Source organism: Chlorocebus sabaeus, chromosome 20 (assembly GCF_047675955.1).
Source record: "Chlorocebus sabaeus isolate Y175 chromosome 20, mChlSab1.0.hap1, whole genome shotgun sequence".
Taxonomy (NCBI): domain Eukaryota; kingdom Metazoa; phylum Chordata; class Mammalia; order Primates; family Cercopithecidae; genus Chlorocebus; species Chlorocebus sabaeus.
In genome coordinates this window covers 4,294,413-4,318,649 of record NC_132923.1, presented here as the reverse complement: position 1 = coordinate 4,318,649, position 24,237 = coordinate 4,294,413, and the positions used below count along the sequence as shown (strand labels likewise).

The 24,237-nt window shown below is 37.4% G+C and overlaps 1 protein-coding gene across 5 annotated transcripts in view; it reads left to right on the top strand.

Moving 5' to 3' along the window:
* Positions 1-17,601, top strand: part of PYHIN1 (pyrin and HIN domain family member 1) — a 48,328-nt gene extending 30,727 nt beyond the window's left edge. For 4 of the 5 annotated variants that reach the window (XM_007976591.3, XM_007976592.3, XM_073008237.1 and 1 more), the window contains 2 exons: positions 4,797-4,921; positions 7,856-7,951. In XM_007976591.3, coding sequence (XP_007974782.2) covers positions 4,797-4,916 — 120 coding nt within the window. In that variant the 3' untranslated portion in view covers positions 4,917-4,921; positions 7,856-7,951. Of the gene's footprint in view, positions 1-4,796; positions 4,922-7,855 lie in introns of all 5 variants that reach the window. The other variant, XM_073008239.1, reaches the window with a different exon arrangement.
* The last annotated feature ends 6,636 nt before the right edge of the window (positions 17,602-24,237 follow it).

Below are 24,237 nucleotides of genomic sequence, written 5' to 3'. Positions count from 1 at the left end.
CCAACATGAATGGAGCTGGATGCCATTATCCTAAGCAACTTAATTCAAGAATAGAAAACCCAATGCCACATGTCGTTACTTATAAATGGAGCTAAACAATGAGAACACATGGACCCAAAGAGGAGAACAACAGACACTGGGGCCTACTTGAAGAAAGACGATGGGAAGAGGGAGAGGATTAAAAAACAAGTCTTAGTGGGTATCAGGCTTAATACCTGGGTGACGAAATAATCTGTCCACCAAACCCCTGTGACATGCAGTTCACCTATATAACAAACCTGCACATGTACCTCTGAACCTTACAGTCAATATTCAAATCCAGGCTTAATGAACTCTAAAACTTAAGTATTTCATCGTCATATATTGCTTCCAGAGTCAGAATGTAGATGTCAAAATTTCTGAAATATTTTTCTATATATTTAAAATTAGACATTGTTATGGCTTGAGTTTGTTTCCATAATTCAGGTTCTGCAAGGCTTCTCTTGAGAAATTAGGTAACTGTGACTCACTATCTCATTCTTTGTCTTTAACTGCCATGTTAAGGCCTATGGATCAGATGCCTATATCTTCAGTGAATGCACAGGCAACTTGAAGCTAAGGTAAAAGGAAAACTGAGTCACTATCCTCCAATCTAGTATATTACCCAAACGGCACTCAGACCAACCTTCTTTCTGCATCCCTAATACATGCGTACCAGTTGAAGACAGGACTCCTATGTAAGGAGTTCTCATTTTTTCATTTTGTTTTGTTACTGCTTTTGTTCTTATTGACTGGTCCATTCCAATAATTCATATTTCTCTGTACACTTTCTAAAATTGCTATTTGTGGATGGTGACATCAATCTAGCCTCTTTGCCATCTTACTTCAGGTGGTTAGATGAATCCCATTCCTAGTCATTATCAGCTCTGATCCATTTGTTCTCTGCTACAACATTTAAAGACAATCCGTTTTCTGACGCATGATGGCTTAGACATAATGGAGCGACAGTTTCTAAGTTATCTTGTCTAAACACATAATACAGCCATTTCTACATTCATAGGAATTATTCTGCTATACATAAAATCCCTTAGATACAATAATTTTAGAAAGAGGCACGTATCTCCATGGCCCCCTACACCTAAATGCGCCATGGACCTTTTCTGCTTTGGTGACCCACTCAAAGGTTGTCTCACCGCTCAATCTATGATTCACCAGCTGAGCAGGAAAGACTTGCCCTTTTACTCGTTTTGTGTATGAAATAGGTTCATTATGCTTTGGGATCTAAACTCCGAAGAAGACAGAAGCATGACCATCTGTCATGACTCATCTAAAGCGTAGATCGCGGAATGGTATGAGTCATGATCAGGGATGGTAGTAGGGAGAAATTACTATGAGGAAAATAATCAACAACTATTTAAATTAATATCCAACCAAAGCTAAGATCTTAGGCATCCAAATTCTGCTACTGTAATGAAAATGTTTTTATTTATATTTTATTATGTATATTCAATTTTTAATGATTTAGGGGGTACAAGTGCAGCTGTGTTATATGGTTAAATAGCACAGTGATGAAGTTGGGACTTTTAGTGTATCCATCACCTGGATAGTGTATGTTATACCCATTAGATAATCTCTTATCCCTCACCCTACTCCCACACTTCCATCTTTCTGAGTCTCCAATGTCTATTATCACACCGCCTCTATGTCCAATATCACTTCTTGGCCTTTCCACTAAGATAACTGCAATGTCTGATCTTATCAGTTTTGACTTATTTTGAAGAGATACTTGTTCAATCCACTTTTATCAATGAGATTAGACTACTAACTTTGGTAGAAGGGAATAGAGACTAGCTTATTTAATATTCTTCCCATACCTCCTCAGTGAGATTTTCTACAACTGGGTCAACATAAAGCATAAAATATCTGTGAATAGAGCAAACACACAAACCCTGCATATACTATAACAATGAAAATAATTAATGATATTTCTTCTTATTGAGCATTTACTGGATTCTAAAGTAAAGCTATGTTTATTACAAAATTTATAGCATATATTCTTTATTGTATATCCATGAAGATGCAACATATATCCCATTTCACATGTGAGAATCATGAGGTTCAAAGCAGTTAGAAATCTCTCTGAAGTTAATAAAGATAATTAGTGTTAGATGCAAGATTCATATTCAACTTAGTTAATTAAAAAGTTTTTGTAGTTTAGGGAGTATGTTTCTTCCAGTGTGAGAGTAAATATTAAAATATCTGTAATGTATCAGTAAGCATTTCAAATAGTGTTGAATTTTACATTTGGTTTTATAATACAGACTCTTGAAGCTTCTAAAACAGGACGAGGTACACAAGATGACTAGGGTTTCTTGTCCTCACTAGGAAACCACCATAAGCAAACAGATCTTTCAGCACTTTTCTTCCATCTCCTTAAGGACCAAAGAAAAAATGCTATGGAAATCTACAAGTAGAAATAAATGAGAGCGATTTGATATTGGAAGTAGAATGTCCTTAAGTGCTTCCCTTAGTAACATTAGAGAGAGTCACATATGATTTTCTGGACACCCACTATCCTTACATTAACAAGGTATAAAAAAAGACAGGTACTGGGAATGCCCTGGTGAAATCTGGAATGGTTCTGATTACTGTTGGGAATCCTGAAGGATTTTGGATACCTGATGCACATCACTGGATAACCAGAACCCTGACTGGAACTGTGCTTTCAGAGAGTGCTGATAGCAAAATGAAGATCAGTATGCCCAAACAACCGACAGCTGAGTTTTCTGGGTCCTGAAGTGCAAATTACAGGAATCCTTTGCGTATTTGCTTGATGAAAATGGCTTCCATCCATTTGGCTAACACTGTTCTGAAACTTCTACCCTTATAACCTAGAAGATTGTTTAACAAAAATAACTCCAGCAGAGGTGCTTGACCAAGTTAGCCTAGACGAGTTTTCACCAGAAACAGAGCCAAGGCCCAATCACACACCTATAGAATTTCAGTCAATAAAATGAAGGATGAATGCCATTTGTGAATGTGCAGGTGAAGAGGTTAGGATATCTAAAGCTTTGCTGTTTTCCAGAGAAAATGCAAGAGGGATGACAATGTAAAAAGAAGAAAAGAAAAAATAAATTTAAAAAAGCAAAACAGATAGATGATGATATAGATATAGATGATATAGATAGATATAGATATAGAGGCAGATACATAATCAGGCTTTATCTCATAGTGAAACCATTAATCAGAAAAGTCAATCTTTTCCTCAGAACACAGATGCCAGAATCACCCGAACATATGACTCCAATAAGTTAGTATCCTCTCAAAAGTGGATAGTCCGCATAGGTAAGCTTCAGGCGTCAGAGAACCTCCAACTCTGAACCATCCTCAGATGTCACAGAAAATGTCACAAACCCCACCTGGTAGTTCTTTAACCAAAGGACCAGGTTCTTGTTGCCATTCTTTGTGCCTCCCTTTATTATAATTAAAGGGATAATCAGTATCTTGACAGAGCTTTTCAATCAATATCTGACTAAATACAGTTTTTTATTTTACTGTATTTCTCATTCATCTATTAAGTATGTAATCAGAGATGCTACTATATTCTCAGATTTTTATGATTTACAAGGGATACATTAATAAAATCATTCCTGACCTGAAGACATTATTGTGATTTATGGTCCAGATACAGAGAAAGAGTGGAGGAGAGTATACAAAGATGAAGAAATACAAGAATGTGTTCCTCTCTTACATTGTAGTGTTCATTCACAGCTTTCCCCTTTGCTTCAGAACCAAAACTCAGTTTATTTTCAACATTCTTACTCTTTCCTATATGCGTTGTTTCATATATGGTACTCCCTTTGTCTGGAATCTTTTTCTCTTATTCCTTCCCTGGCCCTTATATATTTCTGGGCCAGCCTAAAACTGTCCTCAAGCAAGACCTCCTGATAACCCCATCCAAAAATAAGACAGATCATCTCTTTGTGTCCTTCACGTGTCCATTTATTTCCTTTATAATACTTGTCACCACAGTAATTATAGTATATTTTCAACCCTGTAAGTAATTGAGATTACATATACTACCTGCTCAGGTAAGTAAAAACAAGGGTCCATGAATGAGTTTATATCTGTGTATCAAATCCTATTCCACGCTACATTTTACTTACCAGTAAGTAGGACTGTGTAATCACCTGCCTCTGTGCCACAGCACCCTCTATCAGCAGTGAACAAGAAGTCAACTTACAGAAAGAAAAGGGGAGTATTAAGTCATTATTCTCTCATTTAGTTTTTCGCCCAGGCCCCAAGATCCACACTGACGCAGCCTACAGCCTCAATGACTCCCCCACACCTATGAGTTGAAGACAGGCTTATACTTTACAGGAGTTTGCTATATGTGATTGGATTTTTCTTTATTATTTTGTTATCGTTACCCAAAGTTCATATTTTTCTGAAGAGTGTCTACAGATTTTATCTGGTGGATCAGTAAGCAGGCAGTGTGTTTTTGTCATCTTGGCAGAAGTGGCCTCAAATAGACCCCATGCCTAATCATTGCCAGCTCAGATCCATTTTCTCTTATACTATAATGCTAGTTTCTGTGTATGCTGAAATGTGGGTTAAGAAAACTAAATGTATGCCAGCATCCAGAGAGATTAGCAGAGAGAAGATTCTATAAAAAGGGATTTTGACAGGCACACACACACACACACACACACACACACACGTATGACATCCAACTTATATAGAAAACTATTAAGCAGAAAAAACAGTTCTTTCTGTCATAAAGTGAAAGACTAAAGTACCCAAATTTATGACTCCAGAAGGATGAAGCTCGCCCAGGAGCACAGTCACCGCCTGCAAACTTTAGAATCATCTCACCAACTGCGGCCCCTCCTGTTTCTTCTGATACTTTCACCAACCGCCATCCAGCAGTTCCTTAAATAAGGTACCACCTTTCTATTTCCATTCCTGTACCTCTAAAATATAATTGTAGGGGTAATCTCAGTCTTCAGAGGGATTCTCATTTAAACTCTGACTATATATTATTTCATTATTTTACTACATTTCTCATTCATTTATCAGTATATAATTGGACATGCCACTGGATTCTAAGTCTTTCAATACTCACAAAACATGCATTCATGAAATCAATTCTGTCTTCAAGAAGATTACTGTTTTTCATTGGTGCAAATATAGTGTATGTGGGGAGGTATCCAGACAAGGAGAAATGAATACAACAGTATGTTCGTACCTTCCATTCCAGTTTCCTTTCACAATTTTCCACTATGACTAATGACCATAACTTAGGATTGATATTCAAAATCCCTATTTCTTTACATAGCTAGTGTCTTGACATACGCTGCTTCCTTTGTTTAGAATCCCTTACTCTCATCTCTTCATTTGCTCCAATATATTTCTGGGCCAACCAAAATCCCCCTTCCTCAGAAAAACACTGCACTGATACCTTCCTCCTGCCATAGAACACATCATGCCAAAGTGTCCTGAATAGTTATTTTATTTAGAACATTTATTAAAATTCTAATAATAGAGTGTTCTTCAACCATACTTGATAATAAGTACAGCTTGTAGATTTCTTGTCCAGGAGAACATCAGACAAAGGTGAACTAATGAATTTATATCTAAGTGTTCCAGTGAAATCCCAGCCTGCTTTTGGCCATGATAGGACCAGTGGAGTCACCTCCACCTAGGGAACGGAAGACTGTGATCTACAGTGAGAAGGAAGGTGATGAAAGAGAAAGGCAAGAGGAGAATCACATCACCACTCTTTTAGTTGAAGACATGTCACCACACAGACTAGTTGAAGACAGATAACCTATATACAGGGGTTCTCAATTTGTGGTAGTTTTTTGTTTGTTTATGTTTTTGTTGTTTTTGATAAGCCCAAGAATCATATTTTCCTCAATAAATTATACATAATTTATTTGAGAGTCAAAGCTAGCATGTCCTCTTTAGCCATCTTGGCTTAGGTGACCATGGATGGAACTTATATGTAGTCCTTACCAGCTCAGACCCACTTTTCTGTTACTTCATAGACATAATTGGACATCCCAGGACAACATTCTGGAAAAGAACTTATTTCTCCAACATTTTGACTTTGAAGGGACTATGCAAAGTTTGCCTACATTCTACCATTTTAAATATGCATTATGGTCTGTTTCTGTAGCCATTAGATTTGTTTGACTGCATCTAAACTTCTCTTAGCCCAGGAATCCCAGCTAGGGCCCTATGTTTCCTACACCTAACCACCCATCTAGCCATTTCTTCTTTGATATCTAGCACTTCCACAGGAGGCCTGGAAAATACATCTGATTACTTCCTCTGTGTTTCACTAGTTCTGAAAGAAGTCCTTGCTTTTATATATCATAAGTCACCCCAAAGTGATTGTTTGCATTATTAATTAAGTATTAATGATTCATTTGTATAAACTTTTCTATGCTTTTGGATTTAAAGTCAAAAGCAGACCATTCTTATTTTTCATCTTTTGTCATGAGTCTCCTAAATCAAAGAACCCAAAATGGTTGGGAAAACAAATGGAGATATTACTGGCTCAGAATTACTATATGGGAAAAAAAGACGCTTTTAGTTTTATCCCGAATCACTACAACTTTATCTGGGGTTTCCACAAGAGGGTCAACATAAATCATAATTCATTTCTGGATCAGACTGACACACAAACCTTGCATAGTCTTTGAAATAGCAATGAAAATAAGATTTTTCTAACTGGGCATCTACTGGGTAAAGCTGGAAGTGAAAGTTATGTTTTTATGTATATGATTGCATTTATTCTTCAATACACCTCTATGAGCACAGTAGGAAGACCATGTTCCAGGGAAAAATGTGTTCTGCTCTAGACAAGTTAAGTTTGAGATTCCCACAGGACATCTAAGAATTATCCATCTGGTATATAGAGCGTGAACTTGGATAATTTTGGCTGGGCCTTTTATGAATTACGTCAGTATAGACATAGTTGTTAAAACAGTGGATGTGACTGAAAGTACCTAATAGAATAGAAATAATGATGCCTCTCATTTACTGAGTATGCCGAATGACTCAGACTATTCTAAGGGTTTTTCAATAATTATCTTCATTAATCCTTTATAATCCAATTGTTTCATGTATTAACTCATTTAATTCTTTGTGGTACACAATGAACAGAAGAGGGAGTTAAATTTGAGGGCGGTCAACATAGCTCATAACAGTCCTAAATTACCAAGGATGTCCCTAAGCGAATCAGAACACCAAGCTAGCTGTCTTTAGTGAGAAACATCTCTGTGTAGACGGAGATGGTCGGATCTACATGACAAAGTTTATGCTGGTTGTCACATATAATCATGTGGGATTCCTGGAAAAAATAAAGGCTAATATTGGAATGCAAAAAGATCAGAATAAAGGCTAACACATTCAGACACACAAAAACGCAAAGGCTTTCTGATTGTTCCAGTTCTCAGGGCCATTTGTCAAAAGTCCCAAGCCTTCCTTGACAGCAGTTGCACCAGGAATACATTTGGTACGCTCCTCCTACCTTTCTGCCCAATGAGAAGTTTTCCTTTAGCCCTTGTCATTGGACACACCAGCTCCTTTCTCTATCCTGTTGTTCCCTGACATCTCCTGCCCTTTCACTTGGTCTCATGCTGGGTAGGAGTGAATATTGCATTTCATGGCCCCAACAGAGGGGGAAGATGTGACTCCAAGGACAGGAATTCATTAAAGGAGATAGGTGAGAATGAGAAAAGAGTCCTTCAGATGGAAATAGAAGAAGAGATGTGGCTCACAGGGAGGAGAGGCAGTGTGATTGGAGAAAGAAATGTATGACCACCTGCATCTCAACTGGTTTATTTTTGTCTCTTTATGCTTCAAGGTCACCAAGGACAAGGATATCAAACAAATACCGTTCAATCTTTATTCCAGTGTGGAAATTTTGCCTGAAGTCCTCCACCTAAAACCCTGATGCCACTGGTAATGATGTTTATGAAGATAAGATCGAAGCACAGAAAATAATATATGTATATATATATCTGGTTGAAATACTATATATATATATATACACACCAGCTATTAATTCTAGGAAATGGAGTATTAAGGGTGCATTTTATTTCATTAGTTTTACTTTTATGCATTTTCTTCATATCATATTTTGCATTCAGAGTTTTCATAACTTGAAAAAAAATAAATTTTTTCTTTATAAAAGAATGCTTCCATAGGAGTTCTTTAATCTATCTGTGAGTTATTTAAAAGCAAATAAACTGTGGTCTGCAAGTCAGGGTGGGGCACACAGATTTATAGTTTGGATGGGATCTTTAAGGAATAGGCCCTGGTAAAGACTGAACTGACTGTGCCCTGCCCAAAGAAACCAGACCAAGGGGGCAGGTAAGGGTGAAATCCAGCCTATGATTCTGTTGCAAGCACTGTGTCCTGGGAAGGAGTTGCTCTAGCCAAAACTAGAGATATCTTTTCAGAATTGGACTCCAGGAGGGGGAATAATTGGGTAATTTGCTTGCCAAACCAGGCACCTTCTGGTGATGTGCATGAAGGCACTTGCCTATGTTAAAGGAAATCCTGGCCCTGTTTGATGTAAATTACCTGGTTCTGTACATTTCCTTCAGCACCAACAGCTCCTCAGGAGCTCTCCAACCATATTTCCTCTTCTCACGTTCCATTGTGTGAATCCATCAGAAAGTTGCCCCAGGCAGACAGTTAACTCAGGCAAACTGAAGAATAATTAATTTATTTTAGAGTAGAATGGCAGAAAGTCGGTATCTAAAACTTACAATGTATTTGTAGATCATATATTTGGTACCTGCTACAATTATTTTGTGTCACTTAATCTTCACAGTAGCTCTAGACGGTTGACAGTTTTCTCCTTTTTACTCTCCATATATAAAGCAAAAAGGGCACAGAAAGCAAATTTACTTTCCAAGTGACACTTAGGTGGTCTTATATAGTCCTGATTTAACATCCAGGCCTGTTGTTCTGGCTTGGATTAGGTGTGCTAATGTTAGGAGAACAGGGATAAGATGCAAATTAAACAGTGAATAAGACGGATTCCACCTAAGATGGAGAAAGCTGAAAAGAGCCTCACTCTCACCCTTATAATTAGGAAAAAGTAGATAATTGCAAAATCACAATCTTCTGTACTCATCAGAGAACTGTGGTGATCTGAAGCTATATATGCCCAGTTCATCTAAGGAAAAGAGGCATTAAAGTTCTGCCTTTATGGTTTGGGCCAACAATCCAAGGAATAAATATAGTTGTTTTTTTTTTCCCCTCTTGCCCTGCACCTTTCTGATTATGTCTTTTATGAGGCATAAAGGTAAGAAGGTATGATGGATTCAGATACCATGAATAAGTTCTTTTAGACATTCTTTGTTGCCAAATATCATTGCTAATATTCATGTGTGTGTGTGTGTGTGTGTGTGTGTATGAGATAATTTGATTCATTTGGGAAAATCAAATTTTGAAGGATGTTTTGAAGCCACTGAATTGTTTCCTCATGTGCAGTGAAAAAACTGAAATTCAGAGATTGAGTGAAGTGGTCAAAATCACATCATTCAGCTAGTTAGGAAACAGATTTCATCTTGAGAAGATGTCACAAACTGCTAAAACATCCTCCAAATTCAAATTTGACTTATGGACACTGAACAAATAACTGCTTTATATACAAATGATATTGGTATTCTGAGCTACTCAAATACATAATATTCATATTACTTTATGTAAACTAGGTATAATTGACCACTCTTGAGAATGTAGATGATGGTAATTAAGAGTTAGAGAATGAGTCATTTAGGTGCTTTGTCTAATGTGTTTGCTGATTTCTCCCTGAAATTGTAACTTCTAAGGACAGTCATGTCTGTAAATGAGATAAGAAAGGAATTATCTTCCACCCAAAAGAATTAGCCTGTTCACTGTGTTTTAATTTAAACAACTTCAACCTCTAGTGCCTGGACCCCATTCTATCTTATATTTTTATATCTTACCACACATCAGAGTTCCTATATGACCACAAGTAAGTGAGAATCTGGGGCTTCCCCTAACTTTGAAATGTGTGAACCAAAAAGAAAGACAGAACAGCTCACAGAGATCTAATGTACCCTCATAGACATTTTAGAGATCAGTTTGTACCAAGTGGTTCTCTGCAAGAGGCAGAGAAATAGCTCTGAGAGGATCTCTAGTGTATTAGCAAATGATTCTGATTGGAAGAGGCAAACCCAACACTGTCGGCAATATTATTTCTCTAAAACCACACAGTGAGGTATGTATTAGAATTTTATTATGATAAGAACACATGAGATCAACCACTTAACAAATTTCAAGTTTACAGTGCAGGATTACGAACTACAAGCACAGTGTTGTGCAGCAGATCTACAGAGCTTATTCATCTGGCATATCTGAAATTGTACGCCCATCGAATAGCAGCTTCCATTTCCCCCTTCCTCCAGCCCCAGCCAACCACCGTTTTATTTTGGCTATTATAGATACTCTACATATGTGGACTCATGCAGTATTTATTCTCTTATGGCTGGCTTATTACACTTAGCAGAATGCCTTCAAGGTTCATTCATGCTGTAACTATTGCAGAATTTCCTTCTTTAAGAAAGAATAACATTCCTTATCTATATACCTTATACCACATTTTCTTATCTATTCACTCAAAACTGGGACATTTAGGTAGTTTTCACAGCTTGTCTATTTTGAATAATACTGTGATATACATGGGAGCACTGGTAATATCTCTTCAACTTCCTATTTTAATTATTTTGCATAAATACCAAGAAGAGGAAATCTTGGGTCATATGGTATTCATATTTTTTCTTCCAACTTTTATTTTAGATTCAGGGACTACAGGTGCAGGTTTGTTACATCAATAAATTGCATATCGGCTGGGATTGGTATACAAATGATTTTGTCACCCAGGTAGTGAGCACAGTACCTGATAGGTAGTTTTTCAGTCTTCACCCTCCTCTCACCCTCCACCTTTAAGTAAACCACCAGCGTCTATTGTGCTTCTTTTTGTGTCCTTGCATACTCAGTGTTTAGCTCCTACTTATTAGTGAGAACAAGTGGTATTTGGTTTTCTGTTCCTGTGTTATTTTGCTTCAGATAATGCCTTGCAGCTGCATCTAGGTTCCTGCAAAGGACATGAATTTTTTTTTTTATTACTCTGTACTGTACCATATTGTATATGTACCACATTTTATTTATCTAAACCACTGTTAATGGCCATCTAGATTGATTCCATGTCACTACTATTATGAAAAGTGCAATAAGCATACACATGCACTTTGGGAGGCTGATGCCAGTGGATCATCTGAGGTCAGGAGTTCGAGACCAGTCTGGCCAACATGGTGAAACCCCATCTCTACTAAAAACACAAAACCTCAGCCTTTTGTGGTGGCAGGCACCTGTAGTCCCAGCTACTTGGGAGGCTGGGGCAGGAGAATCACTTGAACCCAGGAGGCGGAGGTTGCCGTGAGCCAAGATCGCGCCATTGCACTCCAGCCTGGGAGAAAAGAGTGAGACTCTAAACCAAAAAAACAAACTAATGAAACAAACAAAAAACTATATACATGCATGTATCTTTTAGCAGAACAATTTATATTCCTTTGGGTGTATACCAGTAATGGGATTGCTGGGTCAAATATTAGTTCTGTTTTAAGTTATTTGAGAAATCTCCAAACTGCTTTCAACAGTGGCTGAAGTATTCAGCAAATAGCAACTGGATCACTGGCTAGCTGTATGCAGAAAATTAAAACTGGATCCCTTCCTTTCACCATATAAAAAAAGTTAGCATATAATTGGCATTTCCACCAGCAATGTATAAATGTTCCCTTTTCTCTACAACCTCACCAGCATCAGTTATTTTTTGACTTTTTAATAACAGCTATTCTGACTGGCGTGAGTTGGTATCTCCCTGTGGTTTTGATTTGCATTTCTCTATTGATTAGTGATATTGAGTATTTTTCACATGCTTGTTAGTTGCATGGATCTTCTTTTGAGAAAGATCTATTCATGGCTTTTGACCATTTTTAATGAAGTTGTGTGGTTTCTGCTTGTTGATTTGTTTAAGTTCCTTATGGAGTCTAGATATTATACCTTTCTCAGAATCATAGTTTGCAAATACTTGCTCCCATTCTGTAGGCTCTTTTCATTCTGTTGATAGTCTAATTTGCTGTACAGGAGATCGTTAATTAGATCTCACTTGTCAATTTTTTGTTTTTGTTGTTACATTTGCTTTTGGAGTCTTTGTCATGAAGTCTTTGCCAAGACCAATGTCCAGAATAGTGTTTCCTAGGTTTCTTCTAGGGCATTTATAGTTGTAGGTTTTACATATATAAGTTTTTTTTTAACTTTATATTGAGTAGATTTTTTATATGGTGAAAGGAAGGGTTCTAGTTTTAATTTTCTGTATATAACTAGTCAGTTATCCTGACACTATTTCTTGAATAGGAAGTCCTGTTTCCATTACTTGTCATTGTCAACTTCATTGAAGATCCAATGGTTGTAGGTGTGCAGGTTTATTTCTGGGTTCTCTAACCTGTTCCATTGGTCTATGTATCTGTTTTGTTCTAGCACCATGCTACTTTGGTGACTGTAACTTTGTAGTATAGCTTGAATTTGGATAGTGTGATGCCTCCAGCTTTGTTGTTTCTTCATAGTATTAGTTTGGTTATTTGGAATCTTTTTTGGGTTCCATATAAAGTTTAGAATAGTTTTTCTAATTCTGTGAAAAATGACATTGGTAGTTTGATCAGAATATCATTGAATCTATAAATTGCTCTGGAGAATATAGTCATTTTAACAATATCTATTAGAATGAACAATATCCATGAGAATGGAATGTCTTTCCATTTGTTTGTATCAACTCTGATTTCTTTTAGTAGCATTTTGTAACTCTTGTTGTAGAGATCTTTTACCTCCCAGGTTAGCCATATTCCTAGGTATTTTATTCTTTGTGTGGCTATTGTGAAAGGAACTGTGTTCTTGGTTTGGCTCTCAACTTGGGTATTATTAGTTGTATAGAAATGCTACTAATTTTGGTACATTGATATTGTATTCTGAAACTTTGCTGAAGTTGTTTATAATTTCTGGGAAATTTGGGGCAAAGGTTATGGGGTTTTCTAGGTATAGAATCATATTATCTGCAAAAGGAGGTAGTTTGACATCCTCCCTTTCTATATGGATGTCTTTTATTTTTTTTTTTTTCTCTTGCCTGACTGCTCTGGCTAAAACTTCCAGTGCTATGTTGAACCAGGAGTAGTGAGAGTGGGCAACTTTGTCTTGTTCTGGTTCTCAAGAGGTATGATTTCAGCTTTTGCCTGTTTGTGACATGATGTTGGCTGTGGGTTTGTCATAGATGTCGCTTATTATTTTGAGATATGTTCCTTTGATACCTAGTTTGTTGACAGTTTTTAAAATGAAAGAATGTTGAATTTATTGAAATCTTTTCTGCGTCTATTTAGATAATCACATGATTTTTGTTTGTTTTTTTTTTAATGTCATAAATCACATTTACTGATTTGCATATGTTGAACCAACTTTGCATCCCAGGAGTAAAGCTTACTTGATCACGGTGGCTTAGCTTTTACTGTGCTGCTGGATTTAGTTTGCTAGTATTTTTTTTTTTTTTTTTTTTTGAGGACTTTTGCATCAATATTTATCAGGCATATTGTCTTGAAGGGTTTTGTTTTGTTTTGTTTTGTTTTTTTCCTTTCTGTTTCTGTTAGGTTTTGGTATCAGAATAACACTGACCTCATAGAATGATTTAGGGCAGACTCTCCCTTTCTCAATATATTGGAATAATTTTGGTAGGACTGGTATCAGTTCTTCCTTATCTATCAGGTATAATTCAGATGTGAATCTGCCTGATCCATGGCTTTTGTCGGTTGGTAGGTATTTTATTATGGATTCAATTTCAGAACTTGTTATTAATCTGTTTAGGTAGTCAGTGTCTTCCTGGTTCAATCTTGGCAGGTTGTATGTTTTCAGGAATTTATCTATTTCTTCTAGATTTTCTGGTTTTTCAGCATAGGAATGTTCATAATGGTCTCTGAGAGTTTTTTGTATTTCTGTGGGTTCCATGGTAATGTCCCCTTTGTCATTTCTAATTGTGTTTATTTGGATCTTCTCTTGTTTTACTGTGTATTAATCTGGCTAGTGGTCTATGTATCTTATTCTTTCAAAAAAACAATTTTTGTTTTCTTGATTTTTTTCGTGAATTTTCACATCTCAATTTTATTCAGTTCAATTTAGATTTTGATTATTATTTTTCTTCTGCTAGTTTTGGGGTTGGTTTCCTTTTGTTTTTTCTAGTTCCTGTAAATGTGATGTTAGGTATAAATTTAAGATATTTCTGACTTTTTGATGTAGGCCTTTAGTGCTATAAACTTTTCTCTTAACACTGCTTTAGCTGTGTTCCAGAGATTCTGTTATGTTTTATTTTTGTTTTCATTAGTTTCAAATTGATTTCTGCACTAATTTTATTTCTTACCCAAAAGTCATTCAGGAGTAAGTTGTTTAATTTCCAAATACTTGTATGGTTTTCAGAGATCTTCTTGGTATTGATTTCTATTTTTGTTGCACTGTCATCTGAGAGTGTGGTTGATATAATTTCTGTTTTTTAAATTTCTTGAGCATTGCTTTATGGCCAAGCATGTGGCCAAAAATGTATGCAGTGCAGAGTATGTGCCGTGTGCAGATGAAAAGAGTGTATATTCTGTTGTTGTTGAGTGGAATATTCCTTATATGCCTGTTAGGTCAATTTGGTCAAGTGTGAAATTTTGTTCCTGAATATCTTTGTTAGTTTTCTGCCTCAATGATTTATCTAACACTGTCAGTAGGGTGTTGTATTTTCCTACTACTATTGTGAAATTAGCTAGGTCTCTTCATAGGTCTCTGAGAACTTGTTTGATGAATCTGGTTGTGCCAGTGCTGAATGTACACATCTTTAGGATAGTTAAGCCTTCTTGTAGAATTGAAGCTTGTATCATCATGTAATGCCCTTCTTCATCCTCTTTGATAGCTTTTGGTTTAAAGTCTGTTTCTTTTTTCCCAAAATGAAGGATCAACCCCTGCTCTTTTTTGTTTGTTTTCCATTTGCTTTATAGATATTCCTCCATCTATTTAAGTCTGTGTCTTTACATGAAAGATGGGTCTCTTGAAGATGGCATGTAATTGAATCTTGCTTCTTTATCCAACTTACCATTCTGTGCCTTTTAAGTGGAGTGGTTAGCCTGCTTATGTTCAAGGTTAATATTGATATGTAAGGATTTGATCCTGTCATAGTATTATTAGCTGGTTGTTATATAGAATTGATTGTATAGTTGCATATTGTGTCAGTGGAATATTTACTTGTGTTTTTTTTCTTTTCTGTGACAGGTAACAACCTTTTATTTCCATGTTCAACACTCCCTGAAGGACCTCTTATAAGGCTGGGCTAATGGCAACAAATTCTCTTAGTATTTGTTTGTCTGAAAAGAACTATGTTTCTCTTTCACTTGTAAAGTTAAGTTTGGCTGGATATGAAATCATGGTTAGAATTTCTTTTGTTTAAGAATGCTGAATGTAGGCCTTTAATCTCTTCAGGCTTGCAAAGTTTCTGATGAAAGTTCCACTGTTAGTGTTGATAAGGATTCCCTTTGTATATGATTTGCCTCTTCTCTCTTGCTATCTTTCATATTTTTTATTTAACTTGATCTTGGAGAATTGGATAACTATGTGTCTTAGGAATTGTCATCTTGTGTAATATCTTGCTGGGGTACTCTGAATTTCCTGAATTTGCATGTCAACCTCTCTAGCAAGGTTGGGTAAATTTTCAGGGACAATATCTTCAAATATGTTCTCCAAGTTCCTTGGTCTCTCTCCCTCTCTTTCTGTGACGCAAATCAGTTGTAGGTTTGGTCTCTTTACATAAACTCGTATTTCTTGAAGTTTCATTCATTTTTTATTATTTTTATCTGACTTTTATTATTTTTATCCTGTATTTTTATCTGACTGAGTTGATTTGGAGAACTGATCTTCAAGCTCTGATCCTCCGTTTCTGCTGTTAGTACTTCCAATTATATTATGAAATTTTTATAGTGAGTTTCCAGCTCTAATAGATTAGTTTGGTTCTTTCTTAAAATGGCTATTTTATCTTTAAGCTTTTGTATTATTTTATTGGATTTATTAGATTCCTTTGATTGGGTTTCAGCTTTCTCCTGTATTTCAATGATCTTCATTGCCATGTAGACATTGCTGGGTAGCTAGCATAGTAGTTTGGAGGTAAGATACTCTGGTTTCTACAGCGCCAGAGTTCTTGCACTGGTTCTTTCCATCTGTGTGGGCTAATATTTTACTAGTCTTTGCTGTCCTTTGGATGGGGCTCTTTTATTTTATATTCTTTGATGCCTTTGAGTGTTTAACTGTGCTGTAACTGTGCTATAAGTTGGCTTTAGTTGATCGGCTTCGGTTTCTGGATAATTTCATGGGGCCAAGGATCAGCTCAGCACTGTTAGGCTGTGTGCTCTACCCCTAGGGGTCTGAAACTAGGCCAACACCTTTTTTTCCGGGCCACTTGAGGTAAAGGACCTGCTGCACTGAAGGGGCTGAGGTGTTCTCAGTCCACTGGCAAAACCATCTATGTGGGGACATGCTGGCAAAAATGCTTTGGTGGGACAGCAATTGTGGGTTAATGCAGCCAAGGCCATGCTTCAAGTGGGTGCAGCCAGGCAGAAATTCTGAGCGAGGCCAGCAGATGGGGGCACTCTGATCAAGCTGGCCCCACCCTTTGAGCAGATAGCTCATTTCTATCCAGCCCCTGCAGCCAACAAAGGCTAAAGCCACCCAGAGGAGTATGGTAAGCCTTAAGGGATGGACATCCATGTCCATGCTCCACTGCAGCCAATCCTGTGCCAAACCCTCTGTCTGTGCAATCTGGAGTTCTGTCTCTGCCAGCTCTCCTGGCATTTCTCCTAGCCAGCTCAGATGTCTGTGGGAGTTACGGGATCTCCTACAGCTAGGATTCTGGAAGTCCATGATGAGAGTGGGCCACTCTACAACTATTTCACTCAACACTTTCCCACATTTTTAATTGTTAAAGAAACCTTAATAATGTTTTTCTTAGTGATTATACCATTGTACATTTCCACAAATAGCATATAAGGGTTACACGCTATTATCTTAAAGATAATAAAGATAAAAGATAACACCTGTTATCTTTTTTGTTTGTTTGTTTGTTTGTTTGTTGATAAAAGACATCCTAACAGATGTGAAGTGATGGGATATTGTCAGACAGTCTTCCAAAGTGGCTACAACAATTTACATTCCCATAAGCAGTGTAGAAAAGTCCTAATTTCTCCACATCCTCATCAACACTTGTTATTACATAATTTTTATTCTAATCAGCCTAGTGGATATACCCAACCTAGTGGGTATAAAGTGATTTGCATTTCCCCGATGACTAATGTCAAGCATTTTCAAAAATACTTATTGGCGTGTATCTTCCTTGGATAAATTTCTATTCAGAGTCTTTGCCTATTTTTTAATTAGGTTGTCTTTATTATTAAGTTGTATACTTCTTTATATATTCTAGATATAAGTCCCTTATGGAATATATGATTTACAAATATTTACTTTTATTCTACTGGTTGTCTTCTCATATTCTTGATAATGTTATTTGATACATAAAAGTTTTTAATTTTAATAAAGTCCAATTTATATATTGTTTGCTTGTGCATTTGGTATCATATCTTAGAATCTATTGCCAAATCCAAGGTCATGTGGATTGACACCTATGTGTTGTTCTAAGACGTATACAATTGCAGTTCTTTTTTTTCTTTTTTTTTTTTTTTGAGACGGAGTGTCACTGTTGCCCAGGCTGGAGTGCAGTGGTGCGATCTCGGCTCACTGCAAGCTCTGCCTCCCGGGTTCACGCCATTCTCCTGCCTCAGCCTCCTGAGTAGCTGGGACTACACGCCCGGCTAATTTTTTTGTATTTTTAGTAGAGACGGGGTTTCACAGTGTTAGCCAGGATGGTCTCGCCCTCCTCGGCCTCCCAAAGTGCTGGGATTACAGGAGTAAGCCGCCGTGCCTGGTCGCAGTTCTTACATTTAAGAGTTTTGATCCATTTTGAAATAATTTTTTCATATGATATGAAAAAATGAATCCAGTTTATTATTTGTATGTGACTATCTCATTGTCCCAGTATAATTTTTTGAAAATGACTAGTCTTTTCTTCTTAGAGAGAAAGCTGCAATACCCGTTAATTTTTAAATAGTGTCTTCCTGGCAAATGAGCCAATTAAGATAAAGTCTTTACATTGGGCCTCCATTTCATATGACTATGCCTTACAAAAAGGGAAAATTTGAACACAGAGAAGGACATGCTATGGAGAACACCGTGTGAACATAAGAACAGATATTAAGGTTATGCATTGATAAGCCAAAGAACACTGAAGATTTTCATCAAACCACTGGAACCTACTGAGTAGGCACACGACAGGTTCTTTCACAGCCATCGGAACGAATCAAATCTGCTGACGCTCAAATCTGCTAACACTTGATCTTGGACTTAAAGCCTCCAGAACTGTGAAATTTCTGTTGTTTAGGCCACCCAGTTCGTGGTCTTTTCTTTTAGAGGCCTTAGAAAAGGAATAGTTTAGAAAAGTGGCATGGGGTACATTGTAACAAATACCTAAAACTGTGGAGATGGCTTTGGAATTGGAAAGTTAGTATCAGCTGGAAGAATGAGGTATATAATATAATGGGTTTAAACTGGAAGAATGAGGTATAATATAAATGAGGTGTAATAGAAAAAGTATAGGTTGCCTTGAAGAGATTATTGGTAAATAGGGACATTAAAGGAGATTCTGGTATGGACTTAGAAAGAAAAATAGGACAGTCAAAGAGAAAGCCTCTATGATCTTTTAGAATAAACGTGTCTTCATCAATAGAATGTTGCTAGAAATGTAAATGTTAAAGATGGTTCTGATTAGGTCTCAGGTGGAGATGAGGTATATGGGAAGAAAATGGGAAGAAAGGCAATCTTCATTATATAGTGAGAAGGGACTTGGCTCTCTTGGCTGTATTGTGTTCTGTTGAATAATGAACTCGGATATTTCGCTGAGGAGACCTCTAAGTGCAATGTTGAAGGAATACCCTAATTTTTTTCTTACTGTTTAAAATAACATGAGGAAAGAGATAAACTGAAGAGAAACATTTTTTGAGAAAAATAAATGAGAATTTGAATACAAGCATTTGAAAAATCCTTATTCTAGTCACATTGCAGAGAGAGAGACTCTGAAGAGAATACCAAGAGACACCCCCCTTGGGTGTATGGATTACCACTTGCTAAAGAGATCAGGTATATGACAAGTGGACACCATCAACCATCTCAGCTGACATGCTGTCAGCTTGTACCAAAGTATGCTGAACATGGATCCAAAGAGCCTTAAAATCTAATATAATTTTCTCCATTGGTTTTTGGACTTGTTTGAGACCTGCATCCCTTTTCTTCTACCTGGTTCTTCCCTTTTAAAATGGAAATGTCTATGCTATGCCTGTCGGATCATAGTATTTTAAAAAAGATAACGTATTTTCTAGGTTTTCAGGTTCACAGATGGAGAGGACTTTTGTCATGGAATTAATCATATCTTGAGTCTGATCCATATTTATTTTGATATTTAGTTGAGATTTTGGACTTAGTTAATTATAATGAATGAGTTAAGATATTGGGGGATATTGGAGTGAGGTGATTATATTTTGCGTTTCATCAGGATATGAATTAGTGAAGGTGAAGAGTGGATTTCTACTGGTTAAACTGTATCCCCCCAAAGTTTGTGTGCTCAATTCCTCACTTCCCGTATCTAAAAATGTGACTTTATTTGGAAATGGGGTCATTCCTGATACAATGAAGTAAGCTGAGGGCATTAGGCTAATTATTGTCTAATTCAATAATGCTGGTGTCTTTATTTTTTAAAAAGGGAAATTTTTTTAAAAATTACAGGGGGAACATCATGAAATGATGAAAGTAGAGATAAGAATAATGCATTCATAAGCCAAAGAACACCAAAGATTTCTGGCAAACCACCAAAAGCTAGGGAAGGTACATGAAGCAGTTGCTTTCTCAGAAGAAATCAAACCTACTGACCTCTTGATCTCAGGCTTAATTCCTCCAGAGACAAGACATAATAAATTTCTGTTGCTTAAGGCACCCAGTCAAAGATACTTTGTTACAACCCTTTAAAACTAATACATTCTTAAAGGACCATCTTCTTTTTCATCAGAACATTTATCTCAGTTTATTGCATTTATTAATTTCCTGCTAAGAAAAATAACTACCTTCCAAGTTCAAGTATAAGTTCCGTAAAACTTAGATTTGTTTTTAATTTCTTCTTTTATCTACAGAACCTTAAAGAGTCTCTGGTAGCTATTAAGAACATAATAGAATGGATAAATGGATAAACGGGTGAATGAGTGAATGGCATACTGGCTTCTCATCAATGCTTCTTTAACATAGCTGTAACATTTGGCTTAAGTCCCTAGGCTCTATGGCCAAGTTCCATTGCATCTTGAATAGTCAACTTCCACTCATGATTTGAACATGACCATGTATCAAGATGGCCAAATTTAATTTTTTAAGGCACTCTGTGACAGAAGAGGATAAGAGAAATTGTTAGATATGGTTTCTGATAGAACATCAGCAGTTCTATCAGAAACTGCTTCTTCAGAGCAGGCTGAAGAAACAAGGTGATCACCTTGCATTTAACAGAAAGAAGAATGATTCAGTTATTAGATTAATTTAATATGACTGTCTAGGGGTAGAATGAGCGTATTATGACATGGTGAATTCTCTATTGTGACCTTTCTTTTTGGGACGTCGTCATAGTCTACTATTTCTTTTTTTTTTTTTTTTAATTTTCTCAGTTGACAGATAACATTATACGTTTTTATCAGGTATAATATGATGTTTTGAAGTATATATACATTGTGACGTGGTTAAATCTCACTGCTTAACAAATACATTACCTCACAGCTATCATTTTTGTCATGAGAAGGCATAACATCCACTCTCCTTGTATTTTTCAGTAATACGGTATTTCATCTTTAGTTATAGTCACCTTGCCATAAAATAGATTTCTTGATATTTATTCCTCTTATCTCACTATAATTATGTATCTTTTGACCAACATTTTCCCATTTCTCCCTCCCCTACAACCGCCCTAGCCTCTGGTTACCACCACTCTACTCTCTACCACTATGAGATCAACTTTTTGAGATCCTACATATGAATGAGTGATATGGTTTGGCTCTGTGTCCCCACCCAAATCTCATTTCAAATTGTAATCCCTGTAATCCCCAAGTGTCTTGGGAGGGACTTGGTGGGAGGTGACTGGACCATGGGGGCAGTTTCTCTCTTGCTGTTTGCATGATAATGACTGAGTTCTCACAACATCTGATGGTTTTATAAGTGTTTGACAGTTCCTCCTCCATACTCTCATGAGATCTGATGATTTTATAAGGGGCTTCCCCCTTTGCTCAGCACTCATTCTCTCTCCTGCCGCCCTATGAAGAGGTGCCTTCCACAAAGATTGTAAGTTTCCCGAGGCCTTCCAAACCATGCTAAACTGTGAGTCAATTAAACCTCTTTCCTTCATAAATTGCCCAGTCTCAGGTATGTCTTTATTAGCAGCGTGACAAAGAACTAATACAAGTTGGTACTGGGAAAGAGTGGAGTGCTGCTGTAAAAATAACCGAAAATGTGGAATTCACTTTGGAACTAGGTACATACTCTCTTGCCTGCCATCATGTAAGATGTGACTGCTTCCCCTTCTGCCATGATTATAGGTTTCCTGAAGCCTCCCAGCCATGTGGAACTGTGAGTCAATGAAACCTCTTTACTTTATATCTTTTTCATATACACTACCTAGTCTTGAGAAGTTCTTCAGAGCAGTGTGAGAACAAACTAATACAACGAGATTATGTGATATTTGTCTTTCTGTGCCTGGCTTATTTCACTTAACAAAATTTCCTTCAGGTTCATCCATGTCATCACAAATGAAAGAATTTCCTTCCTTTTTATGGTTAAAAGTATTATATTTTGTATATATACATTTTCTTTCTTTTGTGGGGGGGCTTGGGGATGTTTATTTTTTTGGCATTTGGGAGACATCATCTTCCTTCCCCAGGAGAGGGCAGAGAGAGTTGCCTGGATGTTTACGGGAAAATGGGTGCGTCAAAAGCCCATGAAAGCAAGTAAGATCATTGGGGATCATGTGGTCTTGTGTTCAAGCCTTATGTGGTCCCCACCTTTCTGAGTTTTTAAGAATAACAGCAGAGGTTGCGGTAAGCTGAGATGGTGCCACTGCACTTCAGCTTGGGTGACAGAGTGAGACCCTGTCTCAAAAAAAAGAAAAGAAAAGGAAAAGAAATCTTTGGCCACACACGGTGGCACATTCCTGTAATCCCAGCACTTTGGGAGGCCAAGGTGGGTGGATCACTTGAGGCCAGGAGTTCAAGACCAGCCTGGCCAACATGGTGAAACCCCCATCTCTACTAAAAATACAAAAATTGACCGGGCATGGGGCAGATGCCTATAAGCCCACCTACACAGGAGGCTGAAGAGGGAAAATCACCTGAATCCAGAAGGCAGAGGTTGTGGTGAGCCAAGATGGTGCCATTGCACTCCAGCCTGGGCAACAAGAGTGAGACACTGTCTCAAAAACGAAACAAAACAAAAAAAAACAACAGGATAACAAACACAAACACAAACACAAGTCTATTACATAGTCGTACATTTATCAGCTTTGTCTTTAAATGCAAAGGCTGACCAAAAAGCTAGCAGTGCTGCAAATGTGATGCCCACACCAGCACTTCAGGGCTCTGTTCTCTGTTTCCTTTATCAGTCTGCACATGTGTAGACCTGTCTCACTCCATTAGGGCAGTAGGCATATTCCATCCACCTGTGCTAGTTGAGTAAAGCAAATGACCTCTGACCTGGTTTTCTCTACTGGCCTTTCACTTTAGAGTTCAGTAGTGTATGTCAAGTTTGTTCACTGGAAACACACACGCACACACATATACACAATTTGTCTCTGACCAAGGCCAGAGACAGGCCCTTCAAAGCAGGAGGGGTTGGGGTAAGAACTTTATGCTGAATGGATTGGCTAAACATACATATTCAACAGGTTACAGAAAGAGCAATAAATATTCATGAAGGTGGTTGCCCAAAACTGTGGGAGCCCATCTCTTGCATCAGCGTGACCTGGATGTGAGACATGGAGTATAATATTTTGGAAATTTAAGCTTTAACGACTGCCCTGTTGGATTTTGGACTTGCATGGGGTCTGCAGCCCTTTTATTTTGGTCAATATCTCCTATTTGGACAAATTTATTTACCCAATGCCTTTAGCCCCATTATATCTAGGAAGTAACTAACTTGCTTTGGATTTCATAGGCTTATAGGTGGAAGGGACTCGCCTTGTCTCAGATGAGACTTTAGACTTGGACTTTTGTGTTAATGCTTGAATGAGTTAAGACTTTGGGGGGACTGTTGGAAAGGCATGATTGTGTCTTGAACTGTGAGGACATGAGATTTGGAAGGAACTATGGGCTAAGTGATAAGGTTTGGCTCTATGTCCCCACCCAAATCTCACCTTGAATTGTAATAATTGCCACGTGCCATGGAAGGGACCCAGTGGGAGGGTAATTGAATCATGGGGACCGTTTCCCTCATACTGTTCCTGTTATAGTGACTGATTTCTCATGAGATCTGATGATTTTATAAGGGGCTTCCCCCTTTGCTCAGCACTCATTCTCTCTCCTGCCGCCCTGTGAAGAGGTGCCTTCCACAAAGATTGTAAGTTTCCCGAGGCCTTCCAAACCATGCTAAACTGTGAGTCAATTAAACCTCTTTCCTTCATAAATTGCCCAGTCTCAGGTATGTCTTTATTAGCAGCATGACAAAGAACTAATACAAGTTGGTACTGGGAAAGAGTGGAGTGCTGCTGTAAAAATAACCGAAAATGTGGAATTCACTTTGGAACTAGGTAACAGGCAGAGGTTGGAAAAGTTTGGAGGGCTCAGAAGAAGATAGAAAAATGTGGGAAAGTCTGGAACTTCCTAGAGATTTGGAAGGCTCAGAAGACAGAAAGATGTGGGAAAGTTTGGAACTTCCTAGACTTGTTGAATGCTTTTGACCAAAATGCTGATAGTGATACAGACAATGAAGTCCAGGCTGGTGGTCTCAGATGGAGACGAGGAACTT